Source organism: Varanus komodoensis, unplaced genomic scaffold, assembly GCF_004798865.1.
Source record: "Varanus komodoensis strain SLA01 unplaced genomic scaffold, ASM479886v1 scaffold29_1, whole genome shotgun sequence".
NCBI lineage: Eukaryota > Metazoa > Chordata > Lepidosauria > Squamata > Varanidae > Varanus > Varanus komodoensis.
In genome coordinates, this window is record NW_025335759.1 from 4,141,817 (window position 1) to 4,155,138 (window position 13,322).

The 13,322-nt window shown below is 44.1% G+C and overlaps 1 protein-coding gene across 2 annotated transcripts in view; it reads right to left on the minus strand.

The window, feature by feature from the left end:
- Positions 1–353: 353 nt before the first annotated feature.
- Positions 354–13,322, minus strand: part of PTPRU (protein tyrosine phosphatase receptor type U) — a 349,047-nt gene continuing 336,078 nt past the window's right edge. For both annotated transcript variants that reach the window (XM_044434925.1, XM_044434924.1), the window contains exons 29-30: positions 10,269–10,404; positions 354–3,764 (exon numbers count right to left, since the gene is read on the minus strand). In XM_044434925.1, coding sequence (XP_044290860.1) covers positions 3,702–3,764; positions 10,269–10,404 — 199 coding nt within the window. In that variant the 3' untranslated portion in view covers positions 354–3,701. The remainder of the gene's footprint in view (positions 3,765–10,268; positions 10,405–13,322) is intronic.

Sequence of the window (13,322 nt, forward strand, 5' to 3'; positions counted from 1 at the left end):
GGCTCATGCCTCCGATTGCCTAAGATCCCTTTAAGCTGCTGACAAGAGACAAGTCTTGCAGGTTACACAGGTTGGGATACCTGCAAGGTATTCCTGCAAGGAACGTATCATACCTACATTCCAATGAAAGAAATGTGGTATGAGTGGGCGTTTCATTTGGATGGGCTTTAACGCCTGAGGTTTTCAATCCAAGGAAAATCCATATAGCAGAACATGTGTGCTTAGAGCAGGAATGGGGAACTTATGGTCTTCCAGATCCCAGCGTTCCTAACCACTGGCCATGCTGGCTGGGGCAGATGGGATCTGGATTCCAACCACATCTGGAGGATCACATCTCCCTCCCTCTCCTTCAGAGTTTAGATACAATTTCTCTATGGGCTGCACTAGTCAAGAATGAAGCCAATAGATCCCACCCACCTTCCTTCAATGTTCTGGTTGCTGTGTGTCCTGCAGCATCCTAAACATTCAATGGGCAAGGTGACGAATCCTGAGCAACATTCCAATAATCTTTAGAGGGTCAGAAGAAACTCTCCTGGTGGCTGAGTGACTTCACATATCACTTCTCTACTTAGCAATTCCGTACTTCAGGCCTTCTGCCTTCTGAATTCAAATCCTGCACCAAGAAAAGCTGAATTCTGCAACCAATATAGATGATTTAAGTTGACAAGATCTGTATAATGTCTGTTATTTGGCAGGATTCTGACATTTTTACAATTTCATATTATTTCTTCTGCTTTTCATAGACATATGAAGGAACAAGGTGTTATGCACAGCATGGGAATCCCAATTCCAGCCTCTGGAAATTTCATTCAGTCCATCTTTCAGCTTCCAAGAGTTCAAATTCTTTGCAGCCATAAAGGCAAGCAGTCATTTGTCTTTCAGATGGAATCTGTAATTTCCAGCAAGCTAAATGCTGGGCCTAAATACCACCTCCTATTAAATTGTGCCACAGGCATAGCCTTTTAAATACTCTTATTGTAAAAAGTTTGAAAAAGTATGAATACTGTTTATCTTTGCTTTTAACACAGGAAACTACAAGTTGCTATTAACATTTAATGGTATTAATCTCAGCATTAAGAAAAGAGAAACATGTGGAGAAGCCCTTAAGTTTCAGCCTATGGTTTCCATCAGATCCACCCTTCCAGAATTCCTTTTGGCCAGGTGTATCCTGCGTAAGTGCCAGCTTATATCTTGGCTCTTTTCCAACTACCCCTTCGCTAGGCTGAATAAATTTGGTTCTTACTTTGGCACAGTGGCCTATGGATCTTGCTTTGAGCACACTGGAAAGTGGTACCCTAAGTCTCCTTGGAGGCACCATTGGTGGACCAGATGCAAAAGTCAGTGACAAAATATCTGCCCACTGTTGTCACATTGTGAAAGAACCATTGGGAGTATACAAGGATGCCCCACCACCACCCAGCTGCCACCAGTTTCAGTCTTTGTCAATGACAATTCTGTTCATTCTATGCTTCATTTCAGTATTCATGCCTGTCTTCAGCAAGTGGCAGCATAAGTTGGGTATATATTGATGCTTCCTGGTGGCCACCATTTTGTTTTCCCAGAATTTGTCATGCTGGGGCATTGTGGGAGGAAAATGGCAGCTCCCACACAAAAATGGCAGCCGATGCTGGTAGACACCCTCTCTCCTACCAGCCTCAAGTCTGGTGCAACACTGGGGTGTTGATGGGGACAAAGTGAGGGGTGCCAGGAGCATTGGCCAAAGAAAAATCTTGCCGCTAACCGAGAAAGTAACCCTCTCCCTGCAAAGCGAACCAATGCCAGTTGCAGTGGGCCATTGTTCACTGCTACATTCACTTGATGAATGCACACCCGTGCCCAGAATGCTTCCTTTTCTTGCTAGTTCAGTCAATGCCTTGACCAGTAAGGATTTGCTTTGTCTATGGGAACGACGAGGGCTGGGACTGGGGTCCTCCACCAGTGGTAGTAAGAGTGGCTTAGCAAAGCAAGGCTACCCACCAGGCTGAAGTCCACTGTTTTAGGCCAGCATGGGTGCTCCTCACAATGCTCACAACTGACCCTTGGAGCTGTGCTACAATAAGTGTGTTGTCTCATATTGTGGACTGTACCCACACTTGTCTCCATCATGCAGTCTAAGAACTGGGGGCTTCGGTCATTGTATGTGATCCTCTCTTGCCAGAAGTTGCTTAGCATGGCTACCTAGATTGTCTCCACAAGGAAGCAAATAAAAAGCAACCATTTCCAGGCCCAACAGTATACAGGGTTAAATAATCCTCTATTAATTTCCTCCAACAAATATGATCCCCAGAGTGGGAAATGGACAGATTAGCTAGTTTGGCTGTTGGATCAAAGGGCCTATATAAACAGCTGTTTCTAGGCTTCTGGTCCAGGTTCTGAGCAGTTGATCCCAAACTGCAACTAGGGGCTTAGAATAAAGAAACTTTGCCATCCAGCTCTTTTATGATTATTCTGGTTGGCATTAACTGATTCCTTTGAGGCATTCGCTCACTGGAGGGAGCTCAGCTGTACAAAGGAAATGTGCTACCATCTTAGAACGAATGCCAGTAAAACCGGTTCATTTTTCCAAGGCAAAATGAGCTCCAACCACATTAGCCTTAAGTGCTGAAGTCAGTCATAGGTTTCCCCTTCTCCATGCTCAAAGCCACAACCAGCAAGCAACCCAAGGCTGACCCCAGACTTTCTAAATCTTTGCACCTGTGTTGGCCTCTTCTTTCCTAACTCACTCACCTGCTCTTTCTTAGCAATATGATCAGATCCATTTGTGGGAGAACATATATTCTCTCCACTAAATTTCTTTCTGGCTATCGTGTGCATGTGAGCTTTATGGCTAAGAATCTAAAGAGCAGAGCAGGATTTGGGATGCTCCAATGTTTGGGTAGCCATTTTTAAACCAGCTTTACAGGGCTAGAGGGCTGATTCCTGCCCTTTGAAAAAGAAGCCCCTTTCAGCAGCTTGGAGCGGATTATATCCAGGTGCAAACACATGACTGCAGTTAAGAAAATCTGGCCTGGGGTATCTCAGCCTTTAAGTAAGCAGCCCGTGTGCTTCACTCCTACGGGATCAACAGCAGGACTCGGTTATTGTTGGCATTTTCCAGCAGGCAGGGCTGGGCAAGGATAAATGTAAGAACCGTCTTTGGAGGCAGGCATTAGTCTGGAAACAAGAAACACGTGGTTATAAACAGAGAGTCAAGACTGTACAGGTCCCATTTAAGCACGCTCAGTCCAAACTTGGCACAGGATTCCCAAACAGGATGACCGCAAAGATCTCATATCATCTCCTTCAGGCAGTGTCAGCCTTTGGGACAGCCGCAGGTCCCACATGGTTTCCTCAAATCTCCTGTAGCCACCTTGAAAGTTGGACATTGCTTCTCCTCCTGCTCTCTGTGGTCTTGGTCCATCTCAAGGCTGTGACTGGTGTCACCATAAAGAGATCCAGCCTGACGTCCTCTCTGCAAACCAGTCCACAGGACACACAGGTACCAAACTCCATGGGGAGCTAGAGAGGCAGGAGTAGGAGGCTAAGAAGAAACATGAAGGTTGGGGATGGACAACACAGCCCCATCTCTCGCTTGTCCTTTTCATTCTTTTCCGGTTTTGTTTTCCTCCTCCCTCTTGCTCTTACTCAAACAGTCCAGGTGCAAAATGCATGTTTGGCCCAAACCCAAAACAAACACTTGCCTGTGCGTTCCCGGCAAGGTGCTATCTGGTCTCCAATGACTCCAAGTATTCCAGGGCTAGGTCATAGCAGAAGTGGTATTGTTCCTTTATGGCAAGGGAGAAAAAAGAAAGAGTGGCTAAGAGGAGTCAAACAGGCAGGAGGAGGAGAATGGAAGGCGGAACCACGTTCTGGCACCATCCTTTGGGGTGCTGCTAAGCTCTTAAAAGGTCCATAGGACACAAATCTGCCTAGGTTCTGCATGCGTACACAAATTACGTAATTCTTTGTGCAAAGCATGCAAAACTGCAAGGAGCAGAACTCCACTCGCACAGCAGGCACATGGTTGGAGGGTGTGCAAGCCAGAGTCACAGCCTTGCTTGGACATGCAAATGCTCAGTGCAAGACAGATTTAGGACAGAGGCAAAGCGAGCTGGAGCCAAGGAAATCCAATGGATTCTCCCGAACCAGATTCCTCACATATTCCTACCAGTAAGTCCTGCTGAGGATGTTTGTGGATCCAGTTCTGAGACCCTGGTTTACCTCCAATGATAGGCCTACTTGGACTAGATCTATTGAAACTAGGGAGACTGAAGTGGGCTCACTTAAATCCCATTCATTTCTCCTCTACATCAGCCTACACAGGAGTCACACAGTGCTGCTACCCACTGTCTTCACCGGCAAATGCCAGGATCGAGCCTGAAAGGAACAGCAAGACAGCAGCCATGGCTGTTTTCCATGCATGACGACAGCAGCAGATGCAAAAGTGGAGGGGCTCCCACACTTCCGAGGAAGACAGTAGGGGCCCCATCCTCTCGATGGGTGGGCTTCCTGCCCACTTCCGATTTGATGACTGAAAGTGGGTCATGGGGTTATTGTTGTTTTTCTTCTCAGGGACATCTATTTCCAAAACAGTCTGCACTTTAAAAACAAATATTGAGGAAATGTATGCAAATACATTGGACAAATCAGCACCTGCAAAACACATGGATCTAGTGCAAGTTGTGTTTTAAAAGCTGATTAATGCAAACTGGCATCTAAAAATACATGCTCCCCACGTTATTTGTGCAAATAGTGCAAGGGCAACAAGCTCTTTAGGTGACAATTTGTGCCCTGTCTTAGAGATGGAAGTCGGTGAGCTTGCTTGCAGTGCTAATAAAATGAAATCCAGGGGCCAAGTCATGAACATCTGTCAGATTTTCAGCCACTTATTGGAATCCTTACACACCTCTAGTCTGAGAAGACTAACAGCCAGGGCACTGGACTAGAGAGGGGAAAGCATAATTTGACTGAAACTTTATGTAAGATTATCTGTCTGTGTCCTTTTGTAGAAAGACATGATCAAAACTCAGTATCGATCTGCAAAATGCATATTTCTCGGAATTTTCAGTGCAATTCTTCAGTTTCTAATGCATAGCTGGAGTAAGTGCACACTAAAATTCATAACTGAAAATAATATTTAAAATGCACGATTCAGGGAACCTGATAGCAAAAATGTTCATGTTATGCAAACCTGCACATAAATGCATGAATTTGGAAAAAACATTTTGGAATACTGTTACAAAATGTGTAACGATTTTTGAAGGAACTAAGAAAAAGAATCTCAGAGCTTCAGATAGGCCAATCTTAAGATTAAAAAAAGAAATGATCCAGATGGCAGATTAATCCTTCCCTCGCTGCACTAGAATGGAGGACGACCTGAACTCAAACACATCATTGGCCCATCATTATCTCTTAACCTCACGGGGCTGTTGGGAGGATAAACTGGAAAGGAGGAATAAATATCCATTCCACTCCAAGCTTCTTGGGGGAAGGACAGGCTATTAATGCAACAAACAAATATATTCATGCCATCATCTCCCCCAGTGGTGCTAGCAAATGGAATGCTGGGGGGGGGGTGGAGGGGGCACATTTTAACTAATCAGTAAGTGCAATCCTATACCCCATTGCTCCATGGACCCCAGTGAGAGCAGGCATAAGATTGCTTTGCAGAGCTCTGATACAGAGTGCTTGCTTGTAATTATCATTCTTTATTAATTAAACTTATATTCTGCTATACTGGCCTGAGGGCCCTCCAAGCAGACTGTCAAAAGCACATTCCAGCATGGAAATGCAAAGTAAATAAGAAACTCTGATGAAAGCCAGTGCGTGAAAGATGCCCGGCTACTGGGATATTTGGAAACTGAATTCAAAGGAGTGTGTTCTGAGGTGGGGGTGGTAGCCATCAGCAGAATACAAGGCAGCCTGGGAATGAGATGAAAGAGGAGCCAAAAACTCTGTTTTGAAGGGATGTTCTCTGAAGTGGAAAACCATGGCTCTTTTTAAGAGGTGTTCAACACAGCAGAGTATTATTCTTTTATCTATCTTCCACCATTGCGCTGATGGATAATTCTCTTGTATTATATGAGCTTCTTAGTGAGATGGGAGCAGACAATTCTGTATTTCTGACACACCTGTGGGCCATATGAACTAGATCCCAACGGGGAGAGAAATAAAGATCATAACTGATTGATGTTATGGGACAGAGTGATCTGAGCTGAGACTAGGCTGGAAAGTGTTTAATCCAGCAAGCAACAACTGTGTTACGGTGTCCATAAAGCCAAAGTTCACATTCAAATTCTTTTAAGAAGGGCCCCCTCCTCATGCGTATACACACACCTCCCCAAGGCACCCTCTGTGCATAGACCATTGTGCCACTTGGCTACCTCTTCTTCACCAACAATATTGCAAGGAACGACTTAAGTATCAGGCTACCCAAAGGCCTTTTTCTCACTGAGCTGGGCTACCTGTTTAGGTTGAGATTTTTCAGATTTCATTCACATTATGACCATCCTGCCCCCTAGAAGCCTAGGTGGGAGACAGAGAGGTTCTAGCCTAGCCTTTTCCTTGGCAGATGTTTTTTGTGTGTCAGGAGTAATCATTGCAATAATCACCATTCGTGCACGGAGCAGCAGTCCACCATGTGAACACCCACCAAAATTTGACGTGGTTAGGAGGATAGGAAGCTGCCCCTTGTTGCTGTCTCTGAACCCACCTGCAATCTTGGCGATGCAACCCATGCAGATCTTAAAATGTGTACAAAAATCTGCATCTTTTGAGCATATTAAAAATAATGTGGTTTCTCTCTGTGTGTTAATTTCATAGTTTGATGCAGGAATGGGACAGACTGGCCATCAAATTAGCTGATGCAAGATAGACATGGGCCTGTAACGGACTATTCTACCTACGCTTTCTACCCTTTTTTGCATCTGTTCAAACTCTACAACTCCAGTTCAGAGATGAGATAACCCTGTGCCAAAGGTGACTGCATCAAAGCTACGGACATTGTAATACTGTCAGCTTGAATCCAGTGAGAAAAGAGGTAAAGGTTGTTATAGCACAGAAATAAACATCTGGGTGCCCTCCAGATGTTTGGGGCAACAACTCCCCTCATTCACGGCTATCGACTAGGATTACTGGGCCTTATGGCAGGTACCAGTTTACATGAAGTTTATTATTTTATTTATTTATTTATTTATTTATTTATTTATTTATTTTTATATCCTGCCTTTTTCCTACAAAGGGCTCAAGGCAGCTTACATCATCTATCTTATCCCCACAACAGCAACCCTGTGAGGCAGGTTGGGCTGAGAGTCTGTGACTGGCCCAAAGTCACCCAGTTGGCTCCATGGCCGAGCGGGGACTAGAACCCAGATCCTCTGAGTCCCAGTCCCAGGCTCTTGCAGACATGTTTAGGAATCAGTTCTTCAGACTCAGCAGAATGCTAGTTTTCTGTAAAACTTTCCATTTTACTGCCCTGCATAACATTTCCACATCTTCTAAGTATGGATCCTCTAATCTTGAGTTAAGGAGGAGCTGCAAAAAGATCTGGGTAGCAGAGGATTAGCTGCTGCTTGCATTTAAGAACTGTGACATCTGCAAGAGAAGGTCTTTCACCAAAGCTCCATGTGTGTCCCATGGCAGGAAATAGGAGAAGACCTTTTCAGAATCCAATTAATTGGCAGTGGGTCAAGGAAGCAAGACACCAATGACTCATGTGTGGGTGGACACTGAGGGAAAGGGATCAAGGAGAGAAGTCATCTACCAGCAAGGTTAAAAACACAAAATGCTTTGGGATTAAGGGAAGGGGAAAAAAGCTTGTTTTTCTTTGCCGCAGAAAGGATGCACATGGGCCAGATCCTCCATGGGTGCAGCTCAGTGAAGCTCCACTAATAGCAGATAGACAAGATCTCATTTACTCCTGTGGTGAATCATGAAACTCAGTATCAGGAAACAGACTTTGCAGGTTCAACTGAGGTTGGGGAAAATTGTGTTCCAGTTGAAAAGACTAGTTTGCATTTGCTAATACCTTGCAATTTAGCCCAATAGGTTGTCCGACTCCGTGCCACTTACTGCTGCTTCCTTTTTATTGCTTTTGCTTAATTCTATTGTCTTTTCACCCCCACCTATTCCAACTGTGGGATTTTTTTTTGCCAAAATACAATCACATCTACCCACAAAGACATTTCATTTTGCAAAGCAGGGATTTGATAATCCATACTTTGCAAATGTCCTATTTCCCTTCCTCAGGTCTGTTCCTGACATATCTCCTTTTCCCTTTACAACAAGGTCCCCAGTGTTCTGGACAAATACGCCTGGGAACGCAAAAGCACCCATCAAGGATGGAATCTTTTTCTTTTTCTAGAATTACCTTCCCCTCTCAACTTTATTTCCTTTTTCCTACAGATTGTGAATAGGAGCTCTCTCTTTTAGGAATGCAAAAAGCTGTCACTTTCAAGTTCCTTCAGTTTCGCATTGAGGATTCAGTTTGTCCTGAGCCTTGAACATGATTTACATATTGCTTCGAAATTCGTAAGCATGTTTGTGCACATTTCTGCAAATATATGCATTTTCTGTGCCTTTGGTCTAATATACAACTGCAGGCATTTTTTTTCTAATAGAAAACACTTGAATATTATTTTCCCAAATATGTGTGTTTTTTCATGCAGTTTTTGATTGGAGGACTCTTACAAAATTCAGATAGTACGAATTTCAAAGGTAATAGAGTTTCAGTTGCCATGGTGATTCAAAAGCACAAAATTAGGTAAACTGGACCATTCCCCCTTCCCATTCCTACCTTCTTTCAGTGAGTGTTTGAGTGAGGGGGCTTTTGCATGGAAAAATATTCTTTCCACTTACTGAGCTGGTAATCATGTTCCCTATTGCTTCTGGATGCAATGTTCTGTGTTTGTTCTGTGTTTGTACCATGCGCTAAGACACAAAAATGAAGTTGGGAAGCATCAGCCACCTCCCCATCCTGATTTGATATCATGATCACAAAGTATAGCTAAGGAATCTCATGGTAGCAGCGCTCCTCTTGGTAGTCACCTGCCAGAAGCACCTTGTATCCAATGCATTACTATGCTCCCTTTCTTCCATTCTGGAACTCAAAGTCACAGGTAAGTTGTCTCCCACCTGGCCACTGCCAAGTTCCAGACTTGCTTAGCTTTAGCATGGTGGCTGCTTCATGAGCCTGCCTGTTGGCCCAAGAAGCCCTCTCTGCAGAATGGCATGTCATGACTTAGCTGTTGTAGCAACACAAAGCTTTGGGTCCGTTTTGTCTTCCTCCTGGATCACTCCCCTCTTCCTGACCAGGGGGGTATAATGGTCAAAGGGAGTGCTTCATCTCATCCTGAAAATACGGAGCGCTGCCCAAAACCCTCCACCACCTCTTCATCCTGTATCCAACATGGGTGAGAGCTCAAGAACTTTATTGGATCAGGGCAAAGGCTTATGTAATGGAATTCTCTCTCCATCAAGTGGCCAAGTCAAAGTGTAGCTGCCATTTTTTCTGAGGGGAGCAGAAAGCATTCCTAATGCCTCCCAGGGCAAGCAAAAACCCTTACAATGGACTCTTTTGATGGCTACCTCCCATCCCAAGAATGACCATTATCACTAAGGTTGTTGGAGATCTGTGCACCAGATCCCAGTGCATTTGGATTTCTGTGTCTCTGATTTCTGTGTCACAACAGCCCAGAGTTCTTTAAGTTGCACAGATTCTTCAGAATTGCACATTGTTTTCCTTATTTTGGTGAGCAATTTACACAAACTGGCATTTGCTGCAATGCATATTAGCATTAATGCTTATCTGAACTGTTATGCATTGGAATGAATTGCACATGCACAAGTGAACAAATGTCTTGTCCATCTGTTTAAAAAAATCCTATTCTATCAATGAGCAGACCATGGCAGAAAAGCTGCCTGGCCATCCACAAAACATAGTAAAACAACCTTAACAAAACCCAGGCATCCATCATGATCACACACTAATGATTTCAACTACCTGTCCATAAAAAGCAGGCAGGCCAAGCATTTCATGACTGGTCAAGAGTGGAATACTAATCTAGCATACAGAATGCCCTGCGGGTTCGGAGCAGAGATGCATCTAATCCAGCACCCTGCTTCAGTCAGTGGGAAGGCCAAAAGCAGCACTCCCACATGGTTACTGGTATTTAGTGGTTTCACAGCCACTAACAGAGCTATTCTTCAGTTTACCCTCCATAATTCCTAGCACATTTCTACAAATGCATGATGGCATGGAAGGTACAAGGGAAATATTGATCACCACTTACAAAGGTCTCCACCATATTTGGTTTGTAGTTACGGAGGGTCTTTGCAGCAAAGAACACATCCACCAGCTTGTGACACTTGATCATCTCCAAGATCATGGTGCAAGCACAGAAAGTGCCACTCCGGCCACCCCCATTCCTATGGAAGAAATAAATTGCATGGATATAAGCACACAGAAATGGCCCATTGAGAAAAACAAGGCAATCATCTCCCATTTAACCCAGCAAAGGAGAAGGAAGAATAAAGCAAACCAATGCTGGTGTCTACTCTTATGGGAATCATTTCAACATTACCCTTGGGAATGATACTGAGGTTTTGATGGGTCTACTAGGAATACAGCCGTAGAATGATTGGAAGAAGTCTTTTAAGCTACCGAGTGCAACCTCCTTGCTCAGTGAAGAATCAAGTTTAAAGTATCCTTGACAGAGAGGAATCGACCAGAAGTATTCAATCTCTCTCAGCTTGAGAGCTGAATTCAGTTTCAAAGAGCTTTCATTCCAGTGGTGAGCAGGGCAAAGGAATAAGACAAAATACCAGGAAAAAGCATGCAAAATGTGGGAAACTATCAAACAATTGGTAGTTGGGGGAAAGTGGTATGGCCATTTGAGGATCCTAGAGGCCCAGATGAGGTCCAATACCCTTTTAACAGATGGTCACCCTTTGACCATTCTTGAAGGGTTGAAAAAGATGTAAGGCTGGTGCATCCTTCTGGATTCTACCTAAGATTGTACAAGGCATATGGGGGAGGCAGTAGTCATATACAGATGGCTTAATTAGAAGCCATGTGCCCAGTGTCATTTTGGACTTCTGACAGACTTGAACAAAGGAGTCTGAAAATAGGCAGATCTGTAAATCCCTGTTTATTACTTCCATCCAAAACAAGCAGTAATGAACTGAGTCCTTCTAAGGAATCCTTTGTTTTGCTAAGTTTTGCATATTGTTTTGCTCTTGCAGATGATGATGTTGATGTTGATGATGAATAATTTAGTAAGAACTTTCTCTTATGGGTTTTGAAATTTGCATGTATGGTTTACATAATAGACTGCCTAGATTGTCTGAGCACACACTTGCTCAGAAAAGATCCTCACACCTCAGAATGTGTTCTTCTGCCTGCGGCGCAGAATCGCTCCCAGCTTTCAGACTAGCTGCTTTTAAGTCTCCAGATACAGGATTGCCCATCTTTCTGAGATAATTAAATGGACGCTGGTGGCAGTGATTGAGAAATAATCCCTGCTAAGAGATTAAATTGCTGAGCAGGCTTAGAGGGAGTGTTTTACTCTTATGCAAATATACATGGAAGTTTAATGGATGGTAAAAAGTATAGGGTAGGGAAAAGAACCCTTCTTCCCTAATGGGTATAATAACAGTGTCACCATTGCATGGTTGGGGTAATGTAGCATTTTGATCTCCTGGAAAAAATATATAAATATGAAGCATTATATTATTATCCTCCTTCATCAATTTCAGGGTGGAGGTGGAGCTTAAAATGGCTCCCAGAGATTGAAACAGTCATTTGTGACATAAAGAAACTTTTATTTTTTCAGTTGAGGGGGCTTACCATTACTTAAGCCATGGTAGCAGAGGGCTTTCTAATCCTTCTCTCTTCAACCAAGAATAACAGAACCCCAGGGTTTATGTCCAACCCTGGGAAATCTTGCCAGCATCTGCAGGGTGTTTACACTTTGCCCAGTATTGAGGCTAATCTCACAATATGCTGAGCTCCAGCTTCTGCCCTTGACCAAATGACCGTGGGGATGTTGAACCTCAGGCCTACAAAATGGTCCCAATCTGGCCATCCAGGTTTCTCCATCTACCCAAACCCCATTCCCTTCAGTCACCAAGTGTTTCATGGTCCCCTCGATTTTGCATAGATCTGTTTTTCCCTGTTTGTTCATTTATTTATTTATTAAAACATTTGTATGCCGCCCCATTCGCTGAAGCCTCGGGGCAGCTTACAACAATACGTTACGTTACAGCTTACAACAATACAACAATACAATACGTTCTGCAAGTTTAGTTACCAAGAGCCAGAGGGAACAAACCTAAGGTCCTCAGACAGGTTATTTTGGTTTCCCAGCTCTGTGGTGTCAGACTTGGGAAGTGCAGTCCCTGTCCCACCAAAGCCAGAGTAAAAAGAACTATAGCAGCTGCTCCCCAAGATCTGGGAAGTGATTCCTGGGAGGGTTGTTTAGGGGGCAAAGAATGGAGAAGACCAGACAGGCAAGGATATGGTGATTCTGAAGCTGCTCCAGCTGTCCTCCTTCACGTCCTGAGGCACCATTCCGAAATGGCCAGAAAGGGCCATCTGGCAAAATGGCAGAATGGAGGGGGCGGCGCGGGAGGGCAAAGAACTCCCTAACCCTTCACTGCCCCTTCTGCTCTGCAGTGGATGGGTGTGAGCTAGGAAACCCACTCACATCTTGATAGATTGCCCTCTTAATGCCTCTACTCAGGCCCCATTTTGTTTGCTTTTATTCCCTGCCTACTGCTGGAATGTGGGCCCCCAGAGATGCTGCAAAACTGAATTAGGCCCTCAAGCTCCAAGAGGTTCAACACTCCAGCTTCAAAACGGATGATATGGGGTTTTATTGCTGCAGCTCCCAATTCAGGCAAGCTAAACAGCTGCGAATGACACTGTCACTATCCCAAGTTCCCAGAGTAAACTCAAGCAACTTCAATTATTCCTTCTCAAGCACATGTTTACTTTTATGTTAACTGCTGAGACCCAACATAGATCTGTCTCCCCCATTCCACATGCTGTGTGCAGGCAGGATGCCAGTTTACACTGCAAATTCTTCAAGGCACCAGTTCCCATCAGAGCTCATAAATCCTTTACACCTGATTTAATCGAATTAGCCATATGCATGCAAGATTGTTGTTTGTGAGCCAGGGGCTGCCAACTCCCCCACCTTCTTTCTCTAGCTCCTCATCTTTACTGTCTGGAGAATTCAGAATTTTGCAAAGATGCTGCCAAATTATCCTTAGGCAAATGAAGACAGACAAGACCGTGCTTCATATTTTATTAAAACCTTGCTGGCTAACTCTGACTTTATGGA